At 52.0% G+C, this 13,233-nt stretch overlaps 4 protein-coding genes across 4 annotated transcripts; all 4 read left to right on the forward strand.

Moving 5' to 3' along the window:
* Window positions 1–495: 495 nt before the first annotated feature.
* PC9H_003643 (uncharacterized protein) lies at window positions 496–3,558 on the forward strand (the record flags this gene model as incomplete). Its single annotated transcript, XM_036773236.1, has 7 exons — window positions 496–586; window positions 643–782; window positions 835–1,414; window positions 1,477–1,933; window positions 1,991–2,266; window positions 2,320–2,704; window positions 2,755–3,558. 7 exons carry the CDS (start codon window positions 496–498, stop codon window positions 3,556–3,558), a joined length of 2,733 nt encoding a protein of 910 aa, XP_036634709.1.
* A 315-nt stretch (window positions 3,559–3,873) lies between these two features.
* On the forward strand, window positions 3,874–5,324 carry PC9H_003644 (uncharacterized protein; the record flags this gene model as incomplete). Its single annotated transcript, XM_036773237.1, has 4 exons — window positions 3,874–4,000; window positions 4,054–4,277; window positions 4,330–5,013; window positions 5,070–5,324. The coding sequence occupies 4 exons, from the start codon at window positions 3,874–3,876 to the stop codon at window positions 5,322–5,324; spliced, it is 1,290 nt and encodes a 429-aa protein (XP_036634710.1).
* Window positions 5,325–5,638: 314 nt separating this feature from the next.
* On the forward strand, window positions 5,639–7,930 carry PC9H_003645 (uncharacterized protein; the record flags this gene model as incomplete). The annotated part of the gene is made up of 4 exons (XM_036773238.1): window positions 5,639–5,850; window positions 5,948–6,284; window positions 6,340–6,829; window positions 6,888–7,930. 4 exons carry the CDS (start codon window positions 5,639–5,641, stop codon window positions 7,928–7,930), a joined length of 2,082 nt encoding a protein of 693 aa, XP_036634711.1.
* Window positions 7,931–8,942: 1,012 nt separating this feature from the next.
* On the forward strand, window positions 8,943–13,199 carry PC9H_003646 (uncharacterized protein; the record flags this gene model as incomplete). The annotated part of the gene is made up of 5 exons (XM_036773239.1): window positions 8,943–9,755; window positions 9,803–11,416; window positions 11,468–11,825; window positions 11,883–12,442; window positions 12,495–13,199. The coding sequence occupies 5 exons, from the start codon at window positions 8,943–8,945 to the stop codon at window positions 13,197–13,199; spliced, it is 4,050 nt and encodes a 1,349-aa protein (XP_036634712.1).
* Between the last annotated feature and the right edge of the window lie 34 nt (window positions 13,200–13,233).

Below are 13,233 nucleotides of genomic sequence, written 5' to 3' on the forward strand. Positions count from 1 at the left end.
AGCGAAATGAGACAATGTCTCCTTGTTCTGCTGATCGGCTGTATTTCAGATGAGACCACTACATTCTGTACGAGTCTCGGATCAAGGATGCATGCCGCTGCAAATATCGCGTTTTCATATGTGCGCTCGATGTACACTAGAAGATGCCGGCGAGTCCAATATTCTGTCAACGATCGAAATGATGAGGACGCACCTAACTATCACAGACCGCCTACGCGATCCAGGAGGGATCCTGAGGGATCTAGAAGCGGCTGGTTTACCGATGTTTATTCAAGAAGGTGCCGTCGAGTCTTCCCACGTGGCTCAGTGCGTGACAGGAAGTGACATCACCCCATTTCGGAACAACTCTGAAGAGGCTTCAAGAACATTCGAACGATGTCCAGACTCATCCGCAACCCTCGACACGGTCCCGGTCATCTACGCTCAAGAAATAAAAGGTGGTGGTCTGGAGGACGCTGAGCCCCAGAATATACCACTCTTTCTGATACCCCCATCATGTCTGTTGATAATTTCGACTTTACCGACAAAACTCGCCGCACGATCACTGCTGCCGTCCAACTGGCAAAGGACTATGCGAATGCTCAAGGTAAAGTTGCATGTATGCGCATATAACCCCATATATACTCACGTCCTCGTGAATAGTTCACCCAGTGCATATCGCCTCAGCTCTCTTGAATGATTCAGGAGAAGATGAGCAGCCGGGAGGATTGGGAGACACTTCATCCTCATCTAGATCCCAATCCTTGTTCCATTCAGCAATCTCAAAGGCCGGCGGTGACCCAGTAAGTAGTTTGAACTGTAACTTCTAATTTCAGCGTCCTAACATCTCAATAGGCAGTAGTTAAACGCGGAATACAGCGTGCAGTCGTTAGACTGCCTACGCAAGATCCCCCTCCTGAAGAAGTTTACTTCAGTGGACCGGTACTCAAAGTTGTACGAGAAGCGCAGAGCTTGCAGAAGACAATGCACGACTCGTACATCGCTCAAGACCATTTACTCCTCGCCGTCTTGAAGGACGCGACCATCCAAACAATTATCAAAGAAGCCGGGCTTACCGAAGCTACTTTGAAAACTGCCATTGAACAAGCACGAGGAAACCGTCGTATTGAATCCAAAACCGCCGAACAGGGTTTCGATGCCCTGCAGAAATACGCCGTCGACTTGACCGCTCTGGCAGAGGAAGGCAAGATCGACCCAGTAATTGGACGCGACAATGAAATTCGTCGCGTCATCCGAATTCTCTGCCGAAGGACGAAGAATAATCCGGTTCTAATCGGTGAACCTGGTGTAGGAAAGACCTCGATCGCTGAGGGTCTTGCACAGAGAATAGTCAAGAGAGATGTACCGGCTAGCTTGATATCTAGACTATACTCACTCGATATGGGTGCTTTGATGGCAGGCGCGAAGTATAAGGGTAAGTACTCTATAAATCCTCCACAAGTGTATTCATGTGTTTATATTTACGATTACGAATAGGTGAATACGAAGAACGTATCAAGGCTGTCTTGAACGAGGTCGAGAAGGCCTCCGAAGATGGTGGTCCAGGCGTCATCCTCTTTGTTGATGAACTGCACCTCATCATGGCCGGGCGTGGCGCAGAAGGAGGAGGCATGGACGCCGCCAATCTCTTCAAGCCTCTTCTTGCACGTGGCAAGCTTCGGTGTATCGGCGCGACCACACTCGCCGAGTATCGAAAATACATCGAAACCGATGCGGCTCTCGAACGTCGATTCGCCCAGGTACTAGTAAACGAACCGAGCGTGCTGGAAACGATCAGTATCCTTCGAGGCATTCGGGAGAAGTATGAAGTCCATCATGGTGTCAGGATATTGGACGGCGCGTTGATACAAGCCGCGACATTGGCACACCGCTACTTGACATCTCGGCGTCTGCCTGATGCTGCTATCGATTTGGTGGATGAGGCTTGTGCTAGGTAAGCCGTTTGATCCTTGACTCTCGGTGTGAACGTTATGCTTATGCAGTATTTCAGTGTACGTGTTAATCGCGAAACAGAGCCCGAGGCGATCGACAAGCTTCAACGCAAGAGGCTTGAGCTTGAGATAGAAATTCATGCCCTCGAGCGAGAGAAGGATGCTGCAAGTAAAGAGCGTCTGCAAGCCGCGAAGAAAGCTATTTCCGACATAGATGAGGAATTGCAACCTCTTCAGGCCGCGTTCCAGGCTGAGAAGATGCGAGGCGATGAACTCAACGTACTGCGGCGGAAGATGGACGAACTCAAGGCGAAGATCGAAGAGGCTGAGCGAAGGTTAGTCAAGTTCTTAATATTTTTGAGCCAAATGCTGATAATAATGCATCTAGACGCGACATTACCACTGCCTCCGATATGAAATTCTATGCTGTCCCCGAAGTGCAAGCCCGTATCGAGCAGCTAGAAGCGAAGAAGGCAGCAGAGGACGCTTCGACCGGCTCTGCAGCCGATGTAGTGACCCCAGAAGCCATCGCAGATATTGTTGGTCGGTGGACCAACATACCCGTCTCGAGGCTCATGTCCTCCGAAAAGGAGAAGCTGCTGAGGATGGAGAAGATTCTCACCGAAAATGTCGTTGGACAGCCCGAGGCGGTGAAGGCTGTGGCAAATGCTATCCGGCTATCCCGCAGTGGGCTCGCGAACGCTCAAAGACCCATTGCAAGCTTCCTTTTCGCAGGCCCCAGTGGTACGGGTAAAACTCTTCTTTCAAAAACAGTAAGTCCATATCTCTTGGTTTCCTCAATCAGATCTGACCATTTGACTAGCTCGCGACACTTCTCTTCGACTCGCCTGATGCTATGATCCGAATTGATGGCTCCGAGTACTCAGAGAAGCACTCTATTGCTCGTTTGATCGGAGCACCACCAGGGTACATCGGCCACGATGCTGGAGGTCAACTCACGGAATACGTTCGCCGCAAGCCTTACAGCATCATCCTCATTGATGAAATCGAGAAGGCCTGTCGAGAATTTGTCACCCTCTTCCTGCAAGTCCTCGATGACGGCAGACTTACTGATGGTCAAGGGCGTGTCGTTGACTTCAGAAACTCGGTTATCATCATGACATCCAACCTAGGCGCCGCCTATCTCAACGACATGGGCGATGGACCTGTTCGCCCTGAGACAAGAACACTAGTCATGGGCGCGATACAAGGTCATTTCCCTCCCGAGTTCGTGAATCGTATCGACGAGATTGTTATATTCCGGGCGCTCTCACAGAAGAACGTGCTGAAAATCGTGGACATTCGTCTCAAGGAAGTACTTGAGCGTCTCGCCGAGCGAAAGATTACGATCGACATCGACGACGTGGCGAAGAGCTACCTCAGCTCGGCCGGATATTCTCCCGCTTACGGCGCTCGTCCACTGAACCGGGCCATCCAAAGTGAACTCTTGAACCCCTTGTCGATCATGATCTTATCTGAACAAGTTCGTGACGGCGAGGTCGTGAAAGTTCGCTTTGACGGACCTCACAATCGCCTGAATATCATCCCGAATCACGAAGCGACCGAAACACAAGGGATGGATGTAGATTATGACGACGACGATATTGAAATTGAAGAGATGGACTAAGGGAATGTCACCGTCATGTTTTAAAAAAAAGCTGTATCACTTCACTCCATGTACACCAAACGCATTAAAACTCAATTGTAGAATAGTATCACCACATGTACGTTTATAACATGATTTCCCCTTTCAATCCTAGGCTAAAGTCAGTTGTACTTGCACAGCCTATACATGTACAGTAAGTTCAGACTTCGACCGCTTCAGTGAATGTCCATCATTTGATTTAATGATCCCTCACACCGTTCGAGTCTAGCGGCTCCATTGAGACAGCTTTATAAAGGTATGTTCTATGAAAACCATTTGTATTAGCAGGCGGATCCGATGTCAGCGCCAGCGCCATCGAACAGCTTGCCCCAAGAAAGCACGCTCGAGGTGGTCACGATTGTGGGAGTACCGGAGTCCGTGACATTAGGAAGGGACCATCCGGAAATCGAGTCGACAGAAATTAGTCAGTCCTCGTTCATGGTTGGAAATTAATTTTGACTTCTGTGACTTCCATAGGCGTGAGGTCGTACACCGTCCTCAAACAATTAGGCGATGGGATGTTCGGGGTGGTTTGGTTATGTGATTGGCATGGAGCTCTTCCCTCCTCTGCCCTCCTCTCACCGGTGCAATGCGGAGACAGGGCACGAGAGGAGTGGAGACGCCTGAAGCATCTGGTCGCCGTGAAGAAGATGAAGCAAATATTTACTTGGGAAGAGTGTATGAAGTTCAGAGAGTTGGAAGTAAGTACACTTCGGTCGCTGCAAGAATATCATACTAAATATTACTACCTAGATTTTGCGCACTATGCCGCCTCATCCTAACATCATATCATTATATGATTTCTTCTTGTCCACCGATGAGCTTGCGCTCTGTATGGTCTTCGATGCGATGGAAGGCAATTTACATCATTTCATCAAAGCTCGCAAAGGTCTTAAACTTGCTGGTGGCCTCGTTTCCACCATCTGTCGACAAATCGTAGGCGGGCTGGATCACATACACTCGTCGGGCTATTTTCATCGAGATCTAAAGCCCGAGAATATACTCATCACAACAATTGGCCTTCATGAATATGTCTCCGTCTCGCCCAACGCCCCGCCCAACGCGCCACCAGAGAGAGACGTCATTGTCATCGTCAAAATCACTGACTTTGGATCCGCACGCGCAATCGAGAGCAACCCGCGATTCACGGAATATGTCTCAGTTCGCTGGTACCGTGCTCCCGAGGTTCTGCTACTCAGTCGCAATTATTCTGCCCCCGTCGACATGTGGGCTCTCGGTACCGTCCTGGCAGAGATTGTCAATCTTAAACCTTTGTTTCCTGGGTCGGGGCAAGTGGATCAGATAACCAAACTCACAGAGATTCTAGGCGATCCGAGTAGGGATTACGGAGTGGGTGTTGATGGGACGCCTTTGGGTGGGGGTCCATGGTCTGAAGGGGTCAAGCTAGCACGCGAAGTCGGATTCACATTTCCACAGGTACTTAGCCGTTCAAACTTTCAATGTATATGGAGTATTTGCTAACGGGCTTGAAGGACCCTCCACAAAGACTGTCCACGCTGTTTGATGCGCATGTCCCGCATCAGTTGATTCGACTTATCTTAGAACTGTTGCGGTACGATCCTACCAAGCGCCTGACATCAGGACAGTGTTTGCAGCACCAGTACCTCACGGAAGTAGCATCAAGAGACGATAGTATCCCCGTACCATCGGGTTTGGAGCGCTCATATGTGTGCTCATTAGCAAGCTATTACGGTCTTGCCACCCCGGGTGCTTCAGTGGATACATAGACTCTGATTCGCTGCATTACCGTTGTACCACCAACGTGTGCTGTATTAGGCTAGAAGAGTGCGGGATTGGCGCGGGCGATGTAATTCAAGGTTGTCACCAATCTACCATTCGGAGTAAATATATACGGCCTCGGTGTGGTGAATGGTGACCTTTCTGTTATCGATGTAAGTCTCAGCTCCAGGGCGAGCACTTGAGACAAGAACCCCTGTTTAGCCCCTTTGAACCACGTGCGACGTTTAGCAGCAGTTGAGCGTGCTGTTGTGGCATCAGAGCGTACACCATCTCGAACGTCCATCACCAACTTCATGGCACGATGAGCTCGTGGTCATCAAGCTCATCGTCGAGCTCAATTTCTGCGCAAATGGATCTGCACCTTGCCGACACCTATATCTCCATTCCTTTAGGCATATTCATTGGCCTTCTCGCTTCATTCATCCAATCTCTCGGCCTCACAATCCAGCGAAAGAGCCACGTTCTCAACCAGCAACTTCCAGAGCATGAGCAGCGTGTAGAACACCGCAGACCGTGCGTGAATCTCTCCATATGTTGTGGACAGCAATTCACAAAATGTTGCATGTTCTCGGCACTAAATCCGCTCTTCTGGACGTTGCTTCGGGAATAGTCTCTGGCTACTGGGCTTCACCATCTTCATATCTTCCAATATCCTGGGGTCACTAGTGCAAATAGCCTCGTTGCCAGTTGTCATTCTTGCTCCTCTAGGCGCCGTATCTCTGTTATGGAATGCATTCTTCGCAAGAATGCTTTTGGGAGATGTCTTCTCTCCCTGGATGATCCTTGGAACCCTTCTCATTGCCGGAGGAGCCGTCCTCATTGCCGTTTTCGGTATCGTCCCCGAACCCACACACTCATTAGAGGATCTGCTTGCCCTTTTCAGGCGACCTCCATTCGTTGCCTACTTCTCTACTCTCGGATCCGTCGTCTTCGTCGCTCTCGTTGTTGTAAGCTTCTTCCATTCTTTATGAAGTATGTTTCGTGATCTTAACTATGTATTAGAGCCATATAGTTGAATACTCCCTCTCGCGCCGCACCACCTCGTATGATACTCCATTGGTCACAACAACACCAGTGGTTCATGCTAGCCTACCAGAGAACCCGTCTACCCTTACGACAGGTGTGACAAACACACTTAGCGAAGCTATCACAACCGAAAGGACACCTCTTCTCACCCGCAAGAACCGCACATTGTCCTCTGCATCATCCACTAATTCATCATTCCTCACTGGCTCTAAGGGAGCATCCATTCAGCGAACGCGGCTTCTGCTAGCCATTTCTTATGCTTCATTCTCTGGCATCCTCTCGGGGATGTGCTTAATATTCGCCAAGAGTGGGGTGGAACTACTTGTGCTATCGTTACGAGGGCACTTTCAATTCTGGCGATGGGAGTCCTGGGTTCTAGTCCTGGGGCTCGTCGTTTTCGCCCTTCTCCAGCTCTGGTACCTTCACAAAGCACTTGTGTTGGCTGATCCGACCCTCGTCTGTCCTTGTACGTGCCATCACTATAAACCTTGGGAGGATTTGATTCTGATTGTTCAGGATATTAGCGGCGTTCTGTTTCTACAACATATCTTCGATCGTCAATGGTCTCGTATACTACGACCAGTTCTCCATGATCCCGCCTCTCCATCTCGGCCTCGTTGGCCTTGGTATGGCCGTACTTCTCAGCGGCGTCTGGGTCGTCAGTATCCAGTCCTCAGATGATGCGGCTGAAGATAGTGATTGGAGTGACGGGGAGGTTAGTAGCTTGAGTGACGTCGAAGTTGCGTCCTCCCCACGACAATTACAACCATCCACTCGAGTGGATGACGATGTCGAAGAAAGCAATGACGAAGACGCAGATGTCCTAGCGGAGCGATTGGTCAAGTCAGAGTCTAATATCGCAGAAATAGCGCCTTCCCTTGATCATGCTGCCGCTGCACAGCGTCTTGGCTTTGGACGACCTCCACGGCCAGTGTCTTCTCACAGAGAGGGCGACACTTCCACTCTATTGCCCCCAACATCCTCTCTACGACCCTCTTCTCATGCGAGACAGTCATCTGACACTATACCACTTTCTCTCGATACCTCCAATCGGTCAAGTCGACATCGTAGAAGGCCAACCATTGATACCTATACAGGACCCTTCCGTAACCACGGCAGTAATAAACATCTTACCTCTCCACGACATGCCAACACTCTATCTCATCTGTCCCCCGCGGTATCCACGCTTAGTGGATTCCAGATAGGGTTGTCTCCTGTGAGTCCTGGATTCTCTATCGTCCCGAGGGAACGGGGCCCTAGGAGAATCAGCGGATTGGGGGCTTCTTTGGGCGAGGAATCTGGGCATGAGCGGAGGCGACGGACAGTGAGTGAAGGAGACTTCACCCGAACAGTGGCATTGTTGGGCGAAGACGAACAGCGGCGCGCTGATTTGGCTGAATCTGGAGGACACGCTGAGCGCGGCGACGATTCAAGTGACAACGAGCGACGGGCCCAAGGATCTGGAACTCTTGATAGCGGCGCAAAGGGCAAGGGTAAGATGGGTAGCCGACCAGCGAAAGGTCGATGGAAGTGGTTGAAGGGCGTCTTCATGACGCGTCGGGACTGATTTTCTTCTGCATTGCTGGAATTGTGTAACTTACCGTGGGTTATACTGAGTACATGGATAAGTGCGGAATGTGGTCTACGCGCTTCTACGCGGTGATGCACGGTCCCAAAGGACTGTACAGTGAGTTTACGCGTTTACGAACGTTGCACGCCAAGATAAGCGAACCCTCGTAACCGTGTGGCACACAGGGCGAACCTGGGCGAGCCGGTTACCAGCCACCCGAAAAGGTTTGGTTCAAGGCACTCGACTGTGAGAGTCCTCCCTTCAGTGGCTGGAGACTGTTACGCAGTACGTATTGTGACTTACCTTGCTGCAGCGCAAAAAGTGTAGTAGGCATCGCGAGCGTATGAGAGCACGGTGAAGGGCAAGCTGGATAGTACTATAGTATTGGTGGGATAGAGCAGGTGTCACCGGGCATGAGAAATGCCCATATGGAAGTCAAAATGGAAGCTTCGAAAGATGCTTTGATGAATGTATTTTATCATATACACGGTTGTCATGGTCAGATGCGTACAGTAAGCTTGACCTTGGAGGGTATATCTAGAGGTCTTGTAGCACGACGCCACTCATGCAGTGTTGGGGAGCCCGAGGGAGCCCGTGAGCCTCCATTTGCCCTTCGTTGCGCCTTGCGACGCGGATGATCGACGCGCGAATACGCTGTCAGGAATCAGGGACATGATCGTGGGAAAGCGTAGTGCTATTTTTGCCGTTCAACGAACTGGTCTTTCGTGGTCGACCGTCGAGCTCAGAGTGAAGTTGGCCATGTGTGCAGCGGGGAGGTGTCGACGCCAGCCGAATGAGGTCTTCGGAAGGGAATATTGCGCACTGTGAGGCCGGTTATTTAATTGAGGTTCATGGCTGTCGCGTGGGGTGTGAACGCATCTCTGCGACCCTGATAGTGATTGTTGAAGATATTTTTCAGTGAGAAATAACGGATGGAATATTAGGAGAAGACCAAGGTTCGCTCGGTCCCCCTTTGCTGCTGTAATTCTCCGTTTTCCTTCTTTCTGCGATGACAACGGTGGCGACTGGGTCCCGACGGGCTGCTTTACCTCCAACCGCTGTCGCCGCTTCTCCGCTGAACGACAAGCAGCTCAAGTCCAGTTGGTCAGACCTGGCCCTACGCAACGACGCGGATAGAAAGTCGTCGTTTACGCGTTCTTTCGCCCAGAAGGCTGCTGCGAACCTCGTGTCAGCAAAGCCAGAGCCTAAAAGGGATACCGGCGCGTCTCAGTCGATCATCAACATTTCGCCGCCGCAAAAAATCGCTTCTCGTTCTAACCACCACAATCCTTTACCCGCCGCCCCCGCCGTCGCTGCCACAAACGGCCCAGAAGAACTCGACGCCGACGCGCTAGCGCGAGAGCTCGACTACATCACAGTGACAACCCCCGACTCAAACGCTCTTTCTCACCCCGCCAGAACTGATAAGGCTTCCCGCATCCTCGGCATCAAGCATCGCAAGAGTATGGAACCCATTCCTGCGTCGGCCAGGAACTCTATCATGTCCACCCATTCTGCCCGGGACCCTCCTCCTACTCCTTCAGCGACACCCACCCTACCTCTCACGTCCCTCTACGTCGTATCGGGCCTTCCAAAGTCGCCGCATACATGGACCCTTGCCGACCCAGACTCAGTAATGGGACTGCATCATAGTGACGGCGCGGTGAACAGGTGGTGGAGGCCTGAGGTCCTTGGAAGCACCGTTAGCCCTGGTGCAGGGGGCGGCAAGAAGAAGAAGCGAGGCAAGGGCGAGGAGATTCTGAAGGGCGCGGGTGCTCTTTCGAAACAGGAGGTTGGAAAAATGCTTTCCAAGGCTCTCAAGGTTAGTCTGGTCGTTCTCTCTTGCAGAAGGCAGCTCATTGCTCGTAGCTCTCCTTCACTCGAGAAGTCGAGATCATTGCTTCTACCCTGCAGCCGGCTTCCACGGTTCACACCTTCACTTTTACTCTCCCTGCTCCGTCAACGCCTCTCGCACCAACCCCCTCCGGTGACCTTCTCCGTGCATCCATTCTTACCACCTCCGACAGGCCCATCTCCGCTGTATCTACCTCCTTTGCGTACGCCCATGATGATCCATTTGCGCGCCCATCCTCCGCGTACCTGGGCCCTCCAAGTCTGCTTGGACACGGATCAAATCCTCATCTGAGCGCCCCGCGTCCCTTCTCTGCGCACTCCCCTTTCACTTTAAGCGGCCCTGCAGCCTCCTCGACGCCCACGGAACTCGCCCAACCAAGCACTGTAACATACCATGGCGTTTGTCTTACCGTCTGGTCTCATGCTGACGCCGAACGCTCCAATGCAATTCGCAGGACCCTTGAGGCAGGCCGTTCCCGCAAAGAATCGGCCCAGTCCCTTGTGGCCTCTCGTCTGAAGTCTCTTCGTGCCGATGCCAATGGTATCAACGTGGACTCGCTGAACAGCGGTGATCCCACTACCCAGGCCCGTCGAACGGCTAAGCAATCCGCCCGTGGTCCTTGGGCAGATGCTGAAACCGACAACGAAACGGAAAACGATGGCGCAATGAGTGAAAGCGACTTCGATGTCGCTAGCACTGTTGGACACGGTCCCGGTGAAAGCACTCTCTTCCTCCCTGGAGACACCGTCTTCTGGCTACCATACGCCCTCACGCTTGTTTCCCGGCATCCTATATACGACCTAATGCGCGATTACCTTACTCTCTCCTGGGCTCGCTTCTCCAAAGATGTCCAGTCGCACACCCTTCAAATCTCCAAGATTCTCGCTCACCCTGCTCCTCGCGCAGGCGAACTCATTCGGCTCGATGCGTCGCCCAAGACTGACGGTTCCTCCAACGATACGGCCAGTCTCGAAGTGATCGCTCGTTTCCCTGGTGGCCTGGACTTTGGACGTGGGCTCGTAGATATCAACTTCACTATGTGGCCACTGTTCAAATGTCTTAACATCGACAACATTCTCACCATTTGCGAGATCGCCCTCTCCCCTACTGGCCGTGTTCTCTTCTTCTCCCGTCACCCTGCTATGCTGGGCATCGCCGTATCAACAATAAAGTACCTCGTCGAGCTTCGCGGGTGGAATGGCATCGCACTCCCCGCCGTTCACTCCCGAGACGCCAAGATCTACATTGACGACCCAGGTCCATGGATTATGGGCGCTGCCACCGAAATGCGCTACGCTATCCGCCCTGCGCCTGAAGTGTGTGTATGCGACCTCGACATCAACTACCTTTCTTGCCCTTCGCCTCCTCCCGGCGTTGTCTCTGTCAAGCAACAGCGGGAGAAGTACCGTCGAACACTGCTCGGCGCGTTTGAGGCCCATTATCATCCTGATCATTGCATACCGAGCGAATTCAAAGAAGCCTTCCCTGCTGGTCGGTTTAGACCCGTGTGTAAAATACAGGCAAAGCGAGGTGCCGGTTCGAGTGCGGTCGCTGAGCAAATCAAGCCGCCAGAATGGTGGCATTCGACGAGGATTATACAAGCATTTGACATCGTTCTACAGGATAAGGTGAGCAATTTGTCTTGTATCTAGTTGGGCCCCAGCTAACGCACGGTATAGTTCAAGAAGCCCTCACTCCTGAAGCGTATATCGATGTTTGGAGCTGTCAAGCGTGCCCCTCAACTCACCGCAGCTGAGCAACTCATACAACTGTCTATCCGCAAGCGTGCAACTGCCTTTGTCGACGCTAGAGATGATCTGGAGACTAAGATAGGCCGACTTTCAAGACGCTTGAACTTCTTGATGACAGAGTCGGATCTTTGGAGAGACAAGTTCGTGACGTTCGAGCAGTACGCCGAGAAACTCAGTGCGGAGGCCACTCAACTTCGGGCAAAGATCACCAAGGAGCAGAGGGAGACCAAGAGGCTAAGCGGACTTGTGTCAATGACGACAGCTGAGAAGGCCAAGCTAAACAATCGTACGTTGATCTGCCTAGTGTTATTTTACCTGCTTCATGCTGACTTCCCATCTGCAGAGCTGAAAGATACGGAGAGTGCTCACAAGGAAGCTATGCTCGAGCTAGAGCGGATGAGGGAGACCATGGAGCGGATGGAGCAGGAGAGAGCTGAGATGGTGGCCGAAGTTGAAGCCCAGATCGAACGCGCACTTGCATCTATGACAGTTGACATCAGCGAGTCGGATTATGGAAGTTCAAGGCCGGGCAGCCGAATGTCGTCCACGTCTGCTGGCAATCCCCCCCCTGCATCCCGCTCTCGCCGCGCCAGCGACGCTGGGATGAGCAAGTCAAGTAACGGGCGGTTGCGTTCCTTCCCTACTGATACAACTCTAGCGGAGACATTCGACGGAGACGATACTATCGTTGGTGTTACTCCAGCAGCAGGAGTGAACAAGGAGAGGGAGACAGGTACCATCCAGGAAGCTGATGAGGAAGATGAGACGGTGTCGGCATCGAAGAAGAAGCGGTTCTCTGCTACGGATGTTGACGTTCCGCAGGATGGTATGAACGCCGTCGACGAGGGCATTAGCCAGAAGAGTGACAAGATTGCTCAGAAGGTCCTCCAAATCCAGCAAAAGGTATGCATGTAGCATGTGAAAAGCGATTGTATTGACATTGTGGTGTTGATAGCTGGAGACCGCACTTGCAACTGATCGCCGAACAGCGCGATGGCGGTCCCATATGAATGGGAACTACGAAAGTGGAGATGATCTTTCGGAGTCAACACACACTCGGCCTCGTCGACCAAAAGGAACCAGAAATAGAACCCGTTCTGGGACTCAGTCGTCGACCCAGACCAACAGCAGTACGGTCACGCATACCGATGATGGGACTTTGTCGACCGTTTCGAATTCGCGGCTAGTGGTGACAGTTCCCGACAACACGACTCCTACAAAGGCTCAGGAATCCGATGCTGATGTCTCACATCTCTCTGCAAATGCCTCAACCGTTTCTTCAGCCACCGCCCGCCCTATATCCCCTTCACAGTTGACACCGACGACCCCAGCGTTGACGCCAGTCACTGCTAGTGTGACAGATGATTCTGACACCGACTTCCAGAGCGCCTACTCGACCAGCCCCAGGGAAAGCTACGGGGACTTCGACGTCGCCCAGAACGCTGCAGATGCAGACCTTGATGATAGGGTCCCTGCTCCACTCAAGTTAGACTACCATCATCCCGATAATCTACCCGTTTTCGCCAAGAACCGACGTGAACGCCTATCCAGCACCAGTACTGCTACGGTCATAAGCCCCAGCGACATGGCAGAGCCTAGTCCGACTTTCAGTGAAGATACCATTGTGTCTCAGGGACGCAGTGTGTCTAAACATATCTAAATTATTTAGTGTCCAGTTTACGAGGTAAGATACC

The sequence above is a fragment of the Pleurotus ostreatus genome (genome assembly GCF_014466165.1).
Source record: "Pleurotus ostreatus strain PC9 chromosome Unknown scaffold_2, whole genome shotgun sequence".
Classification (NCBI taxonomy): Eukaryota; Fungi; Basidiomycota; class Agaricomycetes; order Agaricales; family Pleurotaceae; genus Pleurotus; species Pleurotus ostreatus.